This window comes from Rhododendron vialii, chromosome 10a (genome assembly GCF_030253575.1).
Source record: "Rhododendron vialii isolate Sample 1 chromosome 10a, ASM3025357v1".
NCBI classification, from domain to species: domain Eukaryota; kingdom Viridiplantae; phylum Streptophyta; class Magnoliopsida; order Ericales; family Ericaceae; genus Rhododendron; species Rhododendron vialii.
Genome location: NC_080566.1, coordinates 38715011 through 38734509, shown reverse-complemented (window position 1 = coordinate 38734509; position 19499 = coordinate 38715011). Strand labels below are relative to the sequence as shown.

The window sequence follows — 19499 nt, the reverse complement described above, 5'->3', positions numbered from 1 at the left end:
CCAAAAGCAACTTTTAGGACACGGGTTGGATATCAGTTCTTCTTCCACCTTTCCTAAAAGCATAATGGCCAGAAGATATGCGAGGCTCGAGAACCGACAACAGGGTTCGACACTTGGGCTATGTTTGGTTGAAGTGAGAAGATATAAAGGTCTAAGTTTATAGATAAGTAATCCATCAGGCTTAATAATGGCGGATCGAGTCGATTGACAATGCCTCAACTTTCAAAATGTTGTTTATCCCATGTTATACGGCATTAGTTGTTAGAAGGATCTGTGACTCTTAACTACCTCCCAAAAGGAAAAAAAAAAGGATCTGTGGCACCTCCCACAGTCATGTTCAAACGTCGGAAATGCATGCTCGTGAAATACGTATTTCAGTCTTTTGACGAATCTAGCAAATCAAACAGGACCTAACAGTTTTTGGGAAAGAGACTAGGGCGATTCAACTTGCCTCCGACCCAAATCATAGGTTGCGTTACCAGTGACTCAGTGAGGCGTCCTTAATCACCGTGGTCCGTGGTCATGCTTGGTTGGGATAAGCCGTAGAGCATGTTTGATACCGGAATTGTAATCCCACATCCATGGTACAAGGTACATGTTTCCGAGAATCAGCTAGTCCCACGTTTGTCGCGTGGGACTAAAGATAAGATTGGGACTAAAGGGATGACTCTTTGTCCACTTTAATACTTTATGTAAGGGATTATCCAAGCCCATTATCCAATATCACCTGCGGGTTGTATTAGTTAATCTGGACCTTTGGGATTATTTCCCTCTTCATCCTATGATAAAAAGTTAAAAAACGATTCTTTATCCTATGATTAGTTTCATCATTCTAATTTTTTTTAAAGTAATCCGGCAATCAAATGTGTACATACCTTATTACTATGGACTAATTAATATTGTACTACTTTTGGACAGATAGAATTACACCGGCGGCTCTCTACAATAAAAAAAGATTGTAGAGATGCCGCAGTGGTCCAATGCTACAAGTATGTGAAATTAATTTGTTCTCCTCCTTTCGGTAAATAAAACAACCATGTACTTCTCTTTCCGCTATCAATTATAAAAATAATTTAAATGAAAATTCTGAATAACTTGAATTTTCTCGATGAGATGAAACTAAAACTTGTTTAGATTACAAGAAACTTGTTTTGTGAGTGCCGCTGGGCGGTTATCAATACAATCTTCTCACTTTTGACCAAAAAAAAATATAATTTTTGTGAAGAGAAAAACTTCTTTGCAGTCGTTTCCGTGAAAAAAAGTTTACAGAGCCCAAATCACGCGCGTTCAAAGTGAATTGAACGATCCGGATTTTAATGTACTCCCGGAAAAGTTTTATTAAAATCTGAACCGTTGATTGCCGAAATGGATGGCTATGGTTTGGCACCTCCGCAAATGACTTGTTTACGGTTGCGCCGTGAATAAATATCTCTCATTTGTGAAACAACTTGAAGTCAGCTTCACAAAATACAAGGAATAAGGTTGAAGCATTAGATTAAAAATTAATGAATATAGCAAATGGTCAAGAGTGACATTCTTATTAGGTGGAACAGCTTTGTGTTGAACTCTCAAAATCCCTTCTCTCACCATTTCTCCGAACCAACCACCCTTTCAAACCACGCAAAACTACTGAGCAACAAACTTGCACACACTTTTCCCTAATTTAAACTTATCTCCTCTCAAACTCCTAACAACAAAAATGATTAACCCCATTGCTGAAACAACCCAATGGTTATCAAAAACTTGGTGTCCTTCATCTGGAGTTTCATCGGCTACAGAGGGCGGAAAAGGATCAAAAGCTCGTCTCCACACGAAGCGATTGGGCTGAAACTCTGTGAAGATCTTGATGGGGCCGAGTTGTGTTGCGTGTGTCTGTCGAGTTTAGAGGAGGGGGGATCAGAAGATTGTGGCACGCGGGTTCTTCCTTGCTTGCATGAGTTTCACAGGGTTTGTATCGCTACGTGGTTTAGCGGGCGTCGGAAAACGTGTCCGGTGTGCCGCTTTTTGGTGGAAGATGAGGAGAAGCCTCAGACCAAGGAGGATTTGACTGAGGAGATGGTCATATGGTTTTCTTCCTTCCATGTTGCTGGTTTTTGAGTTGTGTATGCACGTACGAGCGAACGAAATACTCTCTTTCTCTCTCATGCTTGCTAGATACTTGATGATATAAATGTGGATTCGAATCTGATATTCCAAATGAATGATTGCTCTGAAATTGTTGATAAAAATTGCTAATATTGTCGTATCGGTTGGTAAGAAATTATTTACAAATTCACTGATTGGTTAGTTAGACGATCAAGAATTTAGACTGTCCGGTACAATCATAATCTAATCCCGCCATACCGGGAAGATCCAACTCCAATCTAAGTAACTTCACTTGTAGTCAAAATCCAACGTTGTTCTAACCTCTGCGAAAGAAGACATCGTAATCAACTCTAATCGGCCCGTTCCGCTAAAAAAAATAAGTACTTATTTTTTCAAACAAGCTTTTTTTTTTTTTTTTTAATTAAAGGTGATATATTGTGAGAGAATGACTTGTCTCGTAAAACGGAAAATAAGTACTTAAAAAATAAGAATTTTAGCGAAACGGGATTGGAAATCTTTCTATTCTAAGGGGGAGGGGAGGAGTTGGTGAGCATCGAACTCCCGACCAGGTAAATGGAAGAGCTCCAAGGGAAGCGAGCTCAAGACTGAGCTATGCCTCAAAATCTCTTATTTGAAACGAGAATAAATTCTTTACACCGCCGGTATAAACATTTATTTCCTCCAAATCAATTGCATTGCGATACGTTATCATGTTTTATTAATTGAGACCACTGTTTTGACACGTGTTACAATGCAATTGTTTAGGAGGAAACAAATGTTTACACCGTCGGTGTAAAAAATTTATTCTCATTTAAAACATGTTTCCTCTGTTCTTTAACTACTAATAATAAAAGTGTTTATTTGGTGCCTCACCTAATCTGTTTTTGTATGGGTTTTGAGCTGTCTAAAAGGGATAATTTGGCTCTTTGTCAGGGAAATTCTATTTTCACCCTTTATTTTCTTCCGGTACCCATCCAATACCTAAAAGGCAAATATACAAATCTACTAACTAATGAGGCTGTTTTTTTTTTTTTTTCTCCAAACAATAGGATAAAATTTTATAAATAAAATAGCAACGAAAAACGTTAGACTAAGCATCCATCCCCATATAAGCCGAATTAAACTAGAAATCAGATTAAAGATCGCACGGGGATCACACCTCGGGTGCTTGCATGCACCAACTGGTAATGGAATTGGTCAAGTGGTCTTGGCCTGGGGCTTGGGTGTTTGCTCCATCTTGAGATCTCAGGTTCGATTTTTCTTGCCAACAATTCTTGGGGTCACCTCACCTCCACGCGTAAGCGTGTGAAACAGCTGTGGGAGGGGCTATAGGGATTAGTCCGAGGTGCGTGCAAACTGGCCTAGGACACTCTGCATTACCAATAAAAAATGGTAAAGGAATTATATATCTATTAGACATTCAATCGTAAAATATCACGAACTTAATATATCCAGAAACGGAGCGCAATCTGTGGCAGATGCCTAATTTTCAAAAAAGGGTGTCCTATAAAATTTTTTATAAAGAGTTTGATTGGTTGAAGAATGATTATTCATTTTCAGAAAGATAATGACAATATTTTAGTAAAAAACTTGAAAGGGCCAGAGTCCGATTTTTTCAAATAAATATACACCACAATTAATATAGGGTACTTTCTAACTTTTCAATAATTAAAATAATTTTATAACCAAACTCAAACACTTACGCACACACTGTAGTGTGTGTGGGGCCCATTTCCTTTGTAAATGTGTGTGGTTGTAGAATGGTTGAAAGAATTAATTATTAAATCTTCTGTATTATAATACAGAGCGATTTTTTTGTCTACCCATACAAATATGAGCACGTCTATAGCCATCAGATCAAAATTCCAATAGGCTATAGCCGTTGGATTGAATCATTGATTCCAACCTACTTCACTCACGCATGTCTACCCAGCAGTTTTCCTCTCTCTCTCTCTCTCTCTCTCTCTCTCTGAACCCACTCCTCGGCGTACGAAGAAGAGCTATTGCCTTCCTCGGCGTACGAAGAAGAGCTATTGCCCACCAATTAGCCGGAGAAAATCATGGTCGCATACTTGAATATGTTGGCTGCAAGGTCGTGTCTTAAACTTTTTGGGCTTCTTAGGCTTGATTTGGATTCGCATGTTTCAATTTTGAGTATAAAAACAATTGAAATAGGTTTAAAATAACTTTTAAAAATCTTAATTTTTTGTGATCCAAATTCGGACCGATTGCCTCAATCTCTGTACGCATCTTCTCCATATCCACAAAATCAATTTGGTTCTCTCTCTCCGGTAATTACCTTTGATTGGGAATTTGATTTCCCACTGCTAATACACAGCCTTTGATTGAGAGTGTTTTTTCTGCTAACACACGGCCATTGATTGTGAGTTTGATTTTCCAAACTTTGATTGGGAGTTTGATTTCTGCTAATACACGGCCTGTAAAGTTTTCTAGCTTGGATTTTCGTTCGGTTTTGAACTTCGAAAACTGTAAAACAGTTTGGTTCGATTGGTTCAATAAATCGATTATTCAGCGTGGTAGAATATCAGTTCTTCATGTCATGGCCTCTTAGTTTATACATTAAAAGTTTTGAGTATAAATGAAAGGCCAAAGTAATGGTTAAGGAAAAACAATATTAGGAACCGTTGCAGATAATGGAAAGAAAAAGATAATCGCTACGGGGAAGGAAAAAGAAAATTCATGTCCAACGGTATGGCCTCTGATAGTTTTTTTTTTAATCATCTACAACGTCTTACCTAAACAATTTTTCCCGTTCTATTGACTTTGCACATATAGGTTAAGTTCTTCGAGAAAGAAATACTGTGCATGTTGTGATCCGCGATGAGCAAGTCATTAATCTCATGCGCTTGCGTGCTATAATACTACAAGCCAAAGCTGGTTTCTTGGTTTATACATTAAAAGTTTGGTATTGATTTTACTCTTTATTGTCAGAAAGGATAAATGAAAGGCTGAAGTAATGGCTACAGAAAAATAAAAAGGAACACTTGCGGATAAGGAAAAGAAAAAGATAACCATTGCAGGGAAGGGAAAAGAAAAATTATGTCCACTGGTATGACTTCTGATAGTTTTTTTTTTTTTCCTATGTAGTGCAGTTTTTTTGTTACTTCATAGACTTTTTTTTTGTGGTACTTCGGAAGTTTTTTTTATAGCAAACAATGAAAAATAGGTTTGCATATTTCATAAACTTTTTAGGTACCCAACAATAATGTGTCATTGAAAGCTGCATTGGCTCAACGTGCACACGACGAGAAATAAAAAATTATGTTCTGCATTGCCACGTGAAAGAGGACAACAATTGCGACGAGAAAAAGAGCTGTTTATTCAACCGTTACAAATTATATATTTTCCTCCTCTAACACCATGTCGCTGCCCCTACTCTTGCTTTGAATAATGAACAAATCAACCCAATATCAATCCATCAGCACCAAAACGGCAATTGGTTACACACCCTTCTATTTGTCCAACCGCTATACCAAGTACACCTTACGCTCCACAAAGGTACTAGACATAATAGTTGTACTAACTTACATCTCTTAATCTTTACCATTTAGCAATCATTTATGTTCTTTAAATACTTTAGGCCTACTCCTACAACATTCAGTTAAATGTAGATTTTTGTGGGACCCGAAATGGGCTCCACATAAAATGTAGTGTAACGTGTAGTATAACTATGTAGTGTATGTAGCATCTCTCAATTTTTTATGTGGAGCCCATTTCGGGTCCCACAAAAATCTAGAAAAATATGAATAAATTCTAAATTATTGTTTTATGGGGTCTTGTAAATAATCAGTTCCAATGGATATTGGTAAGTATTGCTTCTTGATTCGTAGGGATGAAATTGCTCAACTTTTAGATAGGTATACTACTTTTTTACACTACATAGTTACACTACATATTATGTAGGGTCCATTTCGGGTCTCAGAAAAATCTAAAAAAATACCAATAAACTTAAAATATTATTTTATGGGATCTTGTAAAAAATTAGCTCTAATAAATATTGGTAAGTATCATTTTTAGATTTGTAGTGGCGAAACTGCGTAGTTGAGCAATTTCATTCCTACGAATCAAGAAGTAATACTTACTACTCCGTAATATCCATTGGAACTGATTATTTACAGGACCCCATAAAACAATAATTTAGAATTTATTGATATTTTTTTACATTTTTGTGGGACCCGAAATGGGCTTCACATAAAATGTAGTGTAACGTGTAGTGTAACTATGTAGTGTATGTAACATCTTTCTGAGTGAATTGCTTCAGGAGGATGCATGTGCTAATAATAATGTGGAGGATTGCTTCAGGAGGATACATGTGCTAATAATAATGTGGAGGGTGTTCCTCTTCCAAGAGTTACACACCCTTTCATTAGTCCCACCTCTCTGCCAAGCACCTTTTATGCTCCACAAAGGTACTAAAAAGACTTAATTCTCTTAATCTATTACACTTAAAAAATATTTATGTTTTTGTGTTTATGATAAAATACTTTAGGCCTATTCCTAAAAGCGAAATTGCTTCAAGAGAATGCATGGAGTGATGATGGTATGGAGGGTTTTCCTTCAATGGTCAATGCTCAGGGTCAAGTAAGTCCACGTCGACATTTCCTTGCCAAGATAGGTGTATTGTGCATTATTGTACATTTTTTTTATATTTTTAAATTATTCTATTCTGGATGTATGTGACTTATTACCTGGCTATTTGTTTTTTCAGCTTGATGAGCAACTGCCGAATGACAAAACAATTGGAGGCGGTGAAGACGCTTTTAACACACTCTTCAGTGAATTGGGGCAAGAAAACATGTCCTCTGTGCCATTTTCAGGTGTCAGTAATTTGGTGCACAAATTAGAGATGTGTCGACTCCATCTCAACTCTTTAGTATCTTGGTTATTTGTTTGGGAAGGTTACAATCAAGAGAGCCAGAATTCTTGGTTATGTTAGCTTCAGAAAACTGTTATGTAAATCGAGAATTCTTGGTTTATGTTAGGCTCTGTTCCGCTAAAATTCTTATTTGTTGTGTCTTGATGCACTAATGGAATTACCCATTTTTATAATATAGATGTCATGTTAGACTATTCTATGAATTTGAAATTTCAATATTTGGACTTGATGGGAGCAGGGAAAGATCCTCTATCACATGGGGTGGGATATACACAGACACGGAACTCATTTCATGTGAGTTCGAGTTAAAAACAACCGTTGTATCCAAAAAAAATTTAATAAAAGTGGGGTTTGATACTTCATTTAAACTGTGCTTAGAATACGTTGCGCCAAGCCTGAAAGCACGGACATGCACTAGTAGTGTAAAAAAAACTTGCCATTGATTGTCCACGCCACCACACTCCACGGTAAAGTGAGTGCGAGTCCCACGCATCTTGTGAGCGTATGCGTATTGGTTTGCGGCTGTAGCAAAGTTGTGTAACGTATACAACTAATCAATGTTGCCTCATGCCCGATCGGATATTTTTGAAGTTCCATCATACCCGCTCATATATTGAGTAAAAGATCAAGTAATACCTGCCTCCAAATAGGTGGGGCGTGCACCCATTTGTGGGAAATTGACATCCCTAAATCAAGGTTTTAAAAAACGGTAGCGAGACACGTAATTGGAATCGGTGTTGCACTCGTGAATTTTTAAAAATCATTTTTGACCAAAAAAAAAAAAATTAAGTGCCAAAATCACCCATGATGGTCAAGTATCTGTCATACCAACTGTGAATCGGTAACAGACTGAGACGTTACGGAAACCGATCGATATGCGTGCGATTTTTTCTCACACCACTATATCAGGATCTATCAGCGGATTTTGAAATCCTTGATACTAATAACTCATCCTCTTCTTTGGTAGAAAATTCAATTCAATAATGCAATATACACAACGCTCAACCACAATACTCTCTCATATAGGATCCACGGGTTGGACTCATGGGTCTCACTCACCCGGGTTGGACCCGCGAATCCCACACCTATGCTATGCGAAAGTGTTGTGGTTGAGTGTTGTGTACATATCTTTATTGAACGGAAAATTCTACAACCACAAACTTTTACACAAAACACTTAACACACTCACATTTCATTTCTTTACGACCATGAGTCTCACACACACTACACACTGGAGGTGTTGTGTGTGTGAGACCTCATGTGAACGTGAGCGTTTGTGAAAGTACAGTACCACTGTAGTAGAATAGTAGGTTTTTTGTTCTTTTTTACCAATAGGTGATTTCCGCATTTTTTGCTGACAAATGACAAGAAAGGACAACAGGGGGAAAAACGTGTTTTCACTTCACGTTGGCATGGTCCAATTCTGCCGTTGTGGTCCTATTATGGAGCCCTAACCTTTTGTGGTCCGCAGTGTCCGTATTCTCTTCTTCATCTTCTTCTTCTTTTTTTATACGAAAAAGGATGGCAGAGACAACCAACGTAGCAATCCTTATTGCAAGGCAGGCTTATGGCAAAGGCAGGAGAAGCCTCGGCTTCCTGCTCCCAAAAAAATGTCAAAAATGTGGGCCTCCAAAATTCTAGAATCCCTATATATATATATGGTCCAAAAAAAATTTACACTAACCTCCTCTACACAAAATAGACCAATTGAAATTTAGGAGCTACAAAATAGGCTCAAACGGTGGAATTACTTATTTGAAACACTGAGGTGTTTAAAAAAAAAAAAAAAAGGGAAGAAAATGAGAAATGGGAAAAAAGAAGAAGAAAGAAACGCAACAAGCTGCATTTTTTTTGGATAATTATATGCTTTTATTTTGTAATGGTAAATCTTTTGTAATAGTTTTTTTTTTTATGAGACTCTTTGTACACCACTTTTGTATGAAAAATATAGAGATGTCTCATTCAAAAGATTCGCTTCCAGCCTTCAAAACTTATGAGCCAGCCATGCCTTCTTGGCACGTGACCATAATGGCTCCCTATCTGCAAGTGAAATATCCGGTTCAAGCCATAGCTACGGTCCGTAAGGACAAACTGTCACTATATATGACACCACCTAAGTACAAAATGACATAAGCACCACTCCTGTCATCGGGGAGACTGAAACTTGAGCCTCCGCTATTGAGTGTGGCATACCCTACCATCCAGACTACCACCGTCGGCGGTGTGTCTGTATTCTTCGATCGTACAAAATTTATTCATGGGGCTAATAATTAATTTTCAATAATTTTGTGCGTTACTGATTTGCTCTGCGGCTTTTGAAAAACAGTTTGAATAGTCGCTATGGTCCCGAAATGCAACAGCCTAACTAGCTCACCTTTTTAAGAACCAGACAGAGAAAGAAGCCGAATCACGAATTCCCTCCGTCCTAATTTTGTTTATCCCGAGTTCTTTTTTTTAATCTATTGTATTTTATAAGTGCATTGTAAATCTTGCTTAATAAATCTCAATGACATTATGAAATAAAGTTCTACAATTGTATAAACGTTATAAACTAAAAGATATTAAGAAATTTGGGCACCCTGTTTTTTGACTTTTTGGATTTTTGTTTTGTTGATTTTTTGATTTATGGTCACAGCATATGTTTTGAATCTGATAGAGTATTTGAGAAATATTTGCAAAATACATTTTCAACATGATTAGTGTTTGAGAGACATGTGCAGAATATCTTTTTGTTAACCAAAAAACAAAAAAAAAAAGAGTAAAATATGAGAAGTCAAGCTCCTCTCCCCCTACTTCTTTACTTCTCTTCTATAAACCCAAAAACACATTTTCGCATATTGTGTTCTTGGCTGTGGTTTGCCAAACACTCAAACGTAGAAAATGGAAAACTGAAAAATGTAATAAGTTGCCAACCAAACACCTCTTAAAATGAGCGCGACAAATTTGGACAGAGGAGTACTAGTTAATATGAGGAATGAAATTATTGTCCTTCGGTACCTCGACAGATTTTTCTTGGCATGCATTAGATTAAATTCACAGTACCTGAGTACCACACCTCGACCGGTTGTGCCGTTATAGGAGTAGCAAAATTACGAGTTCAACTCTTACGGGCATGCTTTTTCAAAAAAAAAATCAATGGACAATATACTTTTTCGGAAACCTGGGACCAATTATGGATTATCTTTGTATGAATCATCATTTAGAAAACACAGTACTTGTAAGACTAGGGAGTGGTTGGGTCACAAAATGCTTTTTAAGTCATTGGAGAAGTGATTCAATCCAAACAACATTGTTTCCCACGTCTGAATCATGGAATGAAGGACAAGAAAGCAAAAAAAATTGGCCATCTAAATACAAAATACAGAGCATCTAAAAGGACAGTAATAATCAAAGCAAAGAAAACAGGAGTATCATTGGTAGCAAGTGTTCATGAGTTGGAAAGGAAAGAGAAGAGATAAGGAGATGATGAAAATGACAGGCAATGAAAATGTCCCCTCTTTGTTACTATCCATATTCTATTCACGTAATTACTCAATGCTCTTGGGGCATCGCCACGTGGTGCCTCAACAATCTTATCTATCACGCGCTTCAGTGGGGTACACTGAGAAAATGTGCAACGGATAAGAGTGTTGCGATCCCACGTGCCCAAGTCCACCGAATAATTTTACTGTTCTTGGAGCCATATGAAACTCTCTTTACTAGCAATTGCATATGCCTATTGGAAAGAATCATAACAGAAGAGGGAAAGAAAAAGGCTTAGGGTCAAAGCAAGAAAATAAAGCAAACAAATGGCCCACCCACAAATTCCCTTGCCTTTGGAATTATACATTTTAGCCCCCTACTCTAGTGGAATGGCTAACTTTTAGATTACTTTTTTCTCACTTGTGGGCCAAAATGAGAAATGACTATACATTAAAGGGGCAAAGTGAACTTACAATTTTTCAAAAGTAAACGAGCATGTGAAAACACAAGAAAGTGTGAGGCCAAAATATGCCAGGAATGATCTATTTGACAGAGATATAGATAGAAACATGAGAGCAATAAGTGAGAAAATTTACTAAAAATGTGCCAAGTAAATAAAGCCATTCGACAGACGAAAGGGCTGGTTTGCTAACAATCCAAGAGTTGAAGAGCTATTGCAAGAAAATTGACGGTTTGCGGGTCAAAATGAGAACACTATGATAATACTTCAAGGGGCAAAGAGTAGTTAACCTTCTCCCAAGATTCATACTTGATACTACTAGTATATATATTATAATATTAACATGACAAAAGAGGAAAAGGAAACATAAGGTCCCCAAGACCCCGGCCAAAAAATATTCCCTTCCCACTTTGGAATGCAAGCAAAACGCCATACCCCTTTTCACCAATGTCTCCTCGTATTTTCCTAAAGCCACATTCTTGTAATAGTAAAAGACTACAACCCATAAATTTCTCCCCCTCTCTCCTCTTTCTCTCTCTTCATATCCATAGATGGAAAGGCATTCTCAGAATGGAGCTGTTGAACTTCGGTAGAGAGTTTTCCTTTTGGGAACCTGAGCAGCTGCAGCTAAACATAACTGCCACACACAAAGAAACATTTGCATACACAAGAATAGATCAACATAAATAGACACCCAAAAGGAGAAACTTAACGGATATTAGCTTCTTTTGTGGCGATGTATGGTGGCCCGGGTTAGTTTGCGCGGACCTCGGACTATCCTTAAGAACCCCTCCCACACTCGCACATGAGGTGTGAGATAACCTCAAGAGTTGATGGCAAAGAGAATCGAGCCTGAGATCCAGTGCCGGCCCACCCCCAAGGCCCAAGAGGCCGGGGCCTCGGGCATTCCAAAAATTCCAAATTTTAGGGGCACTTCAATATTTTTATTGTTTGGGTTTGAGTAGGACTCTTTTGATACTTTTGCTTCTAAAAATGCAACACAAGTAATATTCAAGTGATACTCATGTGTTCTTGAGATAATATGTATTAGCCTATTTGGAGACTTTGTATTTTGTGTTCACATGTAAGAGTAATGATTAGTAGAACTTTAAATTGGTTTGACTTTTTCGTATTGTGATTGTTGCTGTAAAAATTGTTAAGTATTAACTCTTTACGGGCACACTTTTTTTATTAGGCCTTGAGCACCAAAAACTCTTGAGCCGGCCTTGCTGAGACCTTAGGAGGAACCAAATGCCTAAGTTTTAGGTCAAAACCCCCATGCAACCGGTCCATTTTAATTAGTTCAAAATTTTCAGATCAAATGGGTATAGAAAATGAAGCAGGATAATCCCCAGAAAAACACTGCTGAGGTATTTCGTGAGTCTTTTTCGAGCTCATCTCCATGATTAAGATCATTTATCTTTAAGAAAATGTCAAAAATCATATCGGTCAGATATCGATAAATAGATCTGTCTAATTTCTAAACTGGTCCACGATGTGCCCCCCAACAGAACCGTCAAGTTCCTAAAACGGGACCGGAGAATACCATGATTTGTATGAAATCTCTAACTGCTACTCAAATGCCTAGAGATTTTTACCTGTTGCTGCTGTCTTTTTAGCCTGGTATTCTCTTCCATTAAATTGGCGACTTCTAGCTCCAGCTCATTTGTGTAAGCCTGCAATGATTACACCAAAAATGGAAACACCAAAAATTATTACCTACCATCTCCCCGATCCTTACCCATTTTAAAACCCAAATTCAAAATTTAGGCAAAAACCTCAAAAACCCATCTCCAATGCTTTACCCAAGTCCCTTCCCATTTTGGGTTTTACCCATTTGTTTCTCCAAATCTGACAACCCAAACCCTTCCCCATTTTCCCAACGGCTCTATTGACTTAATTCCTTATTTACTGTTCTGCCATTTCTTACATTGCAGCCATAGTTTCCGGCGACTCGACCCTTGCTCCGTCGACCACTTTCATCCACCTTCCTGAACTTTAACAAGAAGACAAGAAACACAACATTCACTTCAATTTATCGGATTCATCATTGCGTCGGAGTTGGAGTGGTCGGCGGAGTGCTGTCGAAGTTGCCGGAGTGCCGTTAGATTAGAGGCGAGAGAGACACAGAGAACAGTGTGAGGTTGAGAGAGAGATGAACTTGGGAACATAAAAAATTTCAGTAAAACTTCATTTTGCAATTGGAGTGGGGCAAACCCAATTTGGGTTTTTACCCAAAATTTTACCCAATGGGAAATTTGATCCAAATTTGGGTAAAATTTTGGGTGAACGGTGGAGATGCCCTCAACATCATGAGCACAGACCAATTTTGTTAACTTGACTTGCTAAAAATGCCTAAAAAAGTAAAAAAGCAGTCCTATTACAAGGTAGGAAGAAACTACAGCTCTCCTACATTTTTCCACCGAACCATTCACAAACTATGACGAATTCCAGACAAGAGTCATAGCCCATAGGTATCGTAAACCATAATACGAATAAAGGATAGTGATTTTCACTCGCTCCATCTATTCATATTTGTCTTTATTTGGGTGGGTGAAATTATCACATGACCCCATTATTGATTCAATCTTTTACGTGCCAAAGAACATTCTCAAACTCACACGAATAAGTAATTAAGATTTTAAAGGAGGACAACAATAAGAAAAAAGAGTACGGAAATACAACTCTAGATTATATCATTCCAAAGTGGAAAAAGAATCACGCACAAGCAGCACAACTCTTGTACAAAATTCCACCTTTGGCAGTGGCATTTTCGTTTTCTAAAATATGCAAATAAAATGACAGGTAATGTAAAGGATCGACAACGAGCCATGTCATTCTATTTCTGTCCACAGAACTTAGTCAGTACAACATGTCTCCATATGCAAATGAGCTATCATGATCCCCCTATATATCACATGCATGCATGTCACTACAATTATTATGGGCCAAGCATGATCCCCTAAAAATGTAGGGTAAGTACGTACCATTTCTTTTGTGTCCTAAAAAAATTTACCCGCAGCGTAGGAGTATTTATTTCTAATGTGGTAAATATCGCTCAAAGGCGGCCTGAACGCAACGGGCACATTGCCCTAGTGTGACGTGACGGTCACAGATTCAAATCGCGAAAACATCTTTCTCAATACATACAACCCCTTCCAAACCGAGTTGTAGTCCTAGTAGCGGGAGACTGGTACATTGGAACTAGAGTAGCTAGCCATTTTTAAAACTAGAAGTGTTTGTTTGGCATTTTAGTTTAGTTTAGTTTTAGTAGTAGGTAAAAAGACAAGTAGGGTAATGATTGGAGAGAGGGGCAATGAGTAGAGAGAGATAGAGAGAGATAGAGAGGGATGACAAAGTAATAATTAGAGAAATTTGGTAATGATTGAAAAAAGAAATAGGGTAATAATTGAAAAACTAAACTAAACTAAAATGCCAAATAAACACAACCAACTAGCATTTTTCTCCAAATTAATATGTGGATTAGAAGAGAAAACTGGCGCTAAAAGGCTAAATATTTTTTAAAGTTAATCTAAGGTGTCTCGTGTAGCTTACGTGCACCTCGGACGTATCCCTACAGTCACTCCCACATGTCAAAATAAAATTACTAGAATCGTGACCCAAATACAAGAGTACCGTTGCTCCGGTGTGACCTGACGGTCACGGGTTCGAATAGCGAAAACAACTTATATCCAATAGGGTACCCCCTTTCAAAACTAGAGTATTCTACCAATTACTAAAACAAATGCTTTTTTTCTTTTTTCTGTTTTTCCGAAGGAACCACCTCACAGCAGCGACTAATTAAAACATATATGGATTATTAGAAGAGAAACGAAGCATGCCTGTTTTCTAGCCCTCGATCGAGCGGCGGACTCGCGGTTCTTGATCATGCGCTTGTGCCGCCGTTCGCCGGGATTCTGATCGGACTCCGGGCACCGTTTCCTCTCCAAACACGGCAAACTCGAAGCCGAAGCCAAACCCTCAAACGAAACGTCCAAACAGGACGCACTCGAAATGGGCCCCAGCAGTGGGCCCTCCAAGATGGAGCTGAACTGGTGGTGATCATCTGGGCCCGAATTCAGCCTCAGAGCCACGGCGGCCGGAGGGGACGGCGGAGATCCGTAGCCGCCGTGGAGGGGTGGTGGTTGTTGTTGTTGTTGAGGTGGTGGTGGTGGGTTTTTGGCGGAGAGGAAGTCGAGGAAATTGTGGCCCCTCAAGGTGGTGGGGTTGTCTGCTGCGGAGCGGCGATGGCGGTGGCGGTGGGGGTGGTCGTGGTCGTGGAGGGAGGTGAGATTGATGTCGTTCCATACTTCTTCCATGATGAGAGAGAGAGAAAGAGAGAGAGAGAGAGAGAGGTGATTATGGTTGTGGGAGAGTGTTTGGGGATTTGGTACTGTAGTAGTTGGAGCTATTCTACACCCTCACCTGAGGCTGACAACGTTGGAGAGGGGGAGAGTGGGGGCCAAATAGTGGCTTTACTTCTTGTGTCTTTTCAGAACCAAGGAATATAAAGAGTGACTTGCTGTTGACTAAATTGTATTTTTTGTATTTTAATTTTAAAAAACCACTACTAAATGGTTTTTTTGGGAGTATTTTTAATGAAAGTAAGACAAAATTTGGAAGACAAAAATTATAGCGTGAACCCACTCTTACGCATTTTTCTCTCAAAAGTCTCCGAACACAACTACAGACGCAATCGTTTGATTCATATGGATCTATGGGCATCAAACAACTCCGGACACAGTTGCGTTTTGAAATTGTATATTATTTTTCTTATCGAAAATTTACAGAAGTGATGTGTGAGCCTGTATGTCATACAAAAAGTCTACACACACAGCAATCTGTGCACAGATTGTGCACTGATCTTATTGTGGGGCCCACCATGGGACCCACAAAAATCATCCGAGCCGTTTATTAAATATAAAATATTTTTTCAAGGGCACCCGTAAAAAATAAGCTCAATCCGATACCTATAGGTGCTCGATCCAACCATATAACTTTTCATTATCTGAAAATCTGAATGAAAAGTTAGATGGTTGGATGAAGCAATTATAGGTATCGGATTGAGCTTATTTTTTACGGAGACCTTTGAAAAAATGTTTTACATTTAATGCATGGCTCGGATGATTTTTGTGGGACCCGTGGTGGGCCCCACAACAAAATCTGTGCACAGATTGTGCACAGATCTGCTGTGTGTAGCAGCTCTCTATGTCATAAGTGATCAGAGTCATTTTCAATTGGTAAGAAATAGTATGGCCTTCTTCACAGGTTTTTTTTTTTTGTTGTTGTAAACATTCAACTCAATTGGATACCGTTAAATAGTAATCGATTAATTCTTTTAGGATTATTTTCTACGGCATACAAGAAGCCTGCACATCATATCTGTACTATTTTTATACCCCAAATTCTATACCCATAATAGTAGCATTAAAGTAAAGTGACCAGAGCTCTAAAAGTGGAGGGTATTATTTGGCCCAAAAGTGCATAATGGTTGTGTAAAACATAATACACAATTAATTTTTAACTGTTCATTACTGTAATAAATAGTTAGAATTCACTCAAACTCTTTTCCGGTCCCTAGAAGATTTTTTTTTTTAAATTTAGATCGTCAAAATACATCTGGACGGTCAGAATTACACGCACAGACAACACAACGATTGTTTGCGTAGCATTTTTGTGGTATTTGGCGAGATAGTTGACACGCGTAAACGCAAGTATAGCCCTCATTGTGTTCGGTCCCTCTTGCCAGTTTGGCAGTCCTTAAGGCCTTGGATCCAACCTATTTTAGTATTTTGCTTGCCCACTCAAACCCATTTTCTCCTTTAGTTGCTACCTAGGTCTCGGTCGGTAGTGCAACTCAGTAGGATAAGGTGGCTCCAAGAGTTGTTGACAAGGAGAATCGAATTTGAGACTTTAGAATGAAGCAAACACCTAAGTCCCAAACCAAAATCACTTGGCCAACCCATGGGGGTTCTATCTTTTCTTTCATTATCTGTTCGTATGGCAGCTTCAAGGGTATGCCATGGAATATCTTACGCTTATCTTTAAAACACGTTCGACCTTGTTATAGAGCATCAATGGCAGACTAGGCAAATGGATGTGCTTGGCTATTTATACCTAGGCATGACTCAACAGACTAGGTAAAAAACAAGCCACTTTACAATTTGGTGAACAGTAACTAGGTATTCTTGTTGATCAGTCATTGTTCATGGTTGTCGGGTTTTGGTGGTGTGTTTCCCTTTGGGACAGAGAGAGCGTATAATTATCGAGGTGCTATCGAAGTCGCTAGAGTGCCATCGGAGTAGAGGCAAGACAAACACAAAGAACACAATGTGAGGTTGGGAGAGAGAGATATGAACTTGGGCACGGACCAATTTTGTTTACTTGACTTGCTAAAATGGCTAAAATAGTAAAAGCAGTCCTTTTTCAAGTTAGGATAGGATAGAAAAAAAAAATCTAAACCATAAGGTCCGTGTCACGCTCTGCCCCGCAAACGGCATCCAAAGTGGGGCCGAGTCGGCGCGACCACGTGGCATTCCACACAGAAGACCAAACCACACCTCACAACCTGTCAGAAATAAACACCCAGCGGAAGACTTATCATCTTAACATGAAAATTAGTCAACGTATTAACCAACCAATCATAACATCGCACAACCAAGAAACTACATCTGCATTATAGTACTTTAAAAACTCTATACTTCAACACATTCACCGACGACTTACTTACAACTTGAATAAACCAACTTCTTCATCAACTACCTACAACGAACTCGACTATCCACAACGTCCAAGGCTAACCTCAAATAGAACGCCAGTCATCGACCAAACTTAATTACAATCTGTAAAATTTAAAAGCTTTAACTATCCTTAGCTACAACTCCTTACAAACTAAGTTCTGCACCAGCTAAAACACCCCACAACAACGTAACCAAAATCCCACCTGACGCTAGCAAAACACCTCAACACGACGACCGGTAGTGAACCCACTCTAAGCAACCTGCTACCTGTCATACCAAAAAGGAAAGCCCAGAGTGTGTGAGATATAGAAATGTTCAACATAATACGACAATACCCGAAGGAATATCAACATAAATACATGATAAGTGCCAAAATATACATATTTTGACTCTCCAATCTACATTTATTAATATTTTATATTTGTTAATTGATATTTATTATGCGCTTTTGTGTTTATAGGTTGCTCGAGCCCATTGAAACTGAGGTTAAAAGAAGTTGAGGGTCAAAGTGCACAATGCTTTGAAATTGGATGTTTACTTATTACCTCAAAAACGTCCAAGGGGTCTTTGTGTGTTAATGAATTCAATTCTTATATAAGCTATGAAACCTACTGGACTTCGGCAGCTTTGGAAGAACGGGGAATTGGGTTTCAACGTGAACAACAGCCTTGGAACGGGGAATTGCTCAGGAAGCATTGCCGTCGGTACAACGCCCGACTGAAGAATATGGAGACGGATTCAATATCATCTGATTCTCTTCTCTCTACGAGTAACTAATCATTTCTCTTAGGGTGTGATGAAACCCTAACCAAGTAATTATATTTTTATTTTGATTATGGATTTCGATTGCCGAAACGATGGTTGTATAATATTCAGACTTGTTTTATGATTCGAACTCGTTTTTCCAATCTAGTTATATGTGTTTGTTTTCTATGATTACAAATACATAGTTATGCAACGGTATTCTTTGTGCATGAAATTGAGAATTAGAATAATCTATGCCTAGGAAAGACGAGTCATGCCTAGATTAATTAGTTGTAGAATCGAAAATGATTCGTGCCAACCGAAGATGGATTATGTCCAGTTTTCAATCACATGCAATTTTCTTGGCGATATCACTAGGGCTTGTAGCTTTTAGTGAATCAATATCGTTTTGGCAGTCAGTTTTTTAAATTAACATAATCGTTTGGTTACGAAATTAGGGTGGATTCGAAACCCTAAGGCCTTTTCCGTATTTGAATTCAATATCACTCTTGCTTTTAATTATTTAGATACTTTTAGTTAATCAAACTCCAATCACTCTTTCTTGAATTGAATTAAGAATCGATTTTAGAAATAAAGAACTTAGCCTCTTGATCCTCGTGGTACGATACTTGGACTTAAATCACTATTTTATTTGAATTGAGGTTTTCGCTCAGTTTTAATTATTTATTTTTGGTGTGAAAACGACCTACCAATACACATCACCAATGTAACTAAAATACTAAAATGTATACAACGGTTATAACCAACATATTCACCCGACTAAGCAATAATAATCAATGCGCAACAATATGAATATAATCACATCACATGCAGTGGCACGTCTGCCACATCCCATATACCCAAGATAAAGTGTCCCACATACCATGCTTCTATCCACCGACAATTAGCCGGCATGACATACGACATGGTATGTCTCACACGCTAACCTTTGGCAGTTCAATCAACACCTATCAGCATGCATTTTCATCAAACCGCATATCCCAACCAAATCTTGTGTCCCACACACCATGCTCCCAACCATCGTCCATTGAACGATATAGCTTACGACATGGTGTGCCTCACACGCAAACTTTCACAACATATCAAAAGC

The 19499-nt window shown here is 38.4% G+C and overlaps 2 protein-coding genes across 2 annotated transcripts; one reads left to right on the top strand and one right to left on the bottom strand.

Moving 5' to 3' along the window:
• Positions 1–1728: 1728 nt before the first annotated feature.
• On the top strand, positions 1729–2097 carry LOC131303222 (uncharacterized). The gene has a single exon (XM_058329987.1). The coding sequence runs from the start codon at positions 1729–1731 to the stop codon at positions 2095–2097; it is 369 nt and encodes a 122-aa protein (XP_058185970.1).
• Positions 2098–11014: 8917 nt separating this feature from the next.
• Positions 11015–15390, bottom strand: LOC131302550 (protein FD-like). The gene is made up of 3 exons (XM_058329244.1): positions 14747–15390; positions 12503–12580; positions 11015–11541 (listed from the first exon to the last, which is right to left on the bottom strand). The coding sequence occupies exons 1-3, from the start codon at positions 15221–15223 to the stop codon at positions 11470–11472; spliced, it is 627 nt and encodes a 208-aa protein (XP_058185227.1). The 5' UTR covers positions 15224–15390; the 3' UTR covers positions 11015–11469.
• Positions 15391–19499: the final 4109 nt, after the last annotated feature.

Coding starts and splice junctions, on each gene's coding strand:
- LOC131303222 (XM_058329987.1), top strand. CDS start 1,729: ATGGTTATCAAAAACTTGGTGTCCTTCATCTGGAGTTTCATCGGCTAC.
- LOC131302550 (XM_058329244.1), bottom strand. CDS start 15,223: ATGGAAGAAGTATGGAACGACATCAATCTCACCTCCCTCCACGACCAC. Junction 12,581..14,746: donor GATCGAGGGCTAGAAAACAG/GCATGCTTCGTT, acceptor TAATCATTGCAG/GCTTACACAAATGAGCTGGA. Junction 11,542..12,502: donor TAAAAAGACAGCAGCAACAG/GTAAAAATCTCT, acceptor TGTGTGTGGCAG/TTATGTTTAGCTGCAGCTGC.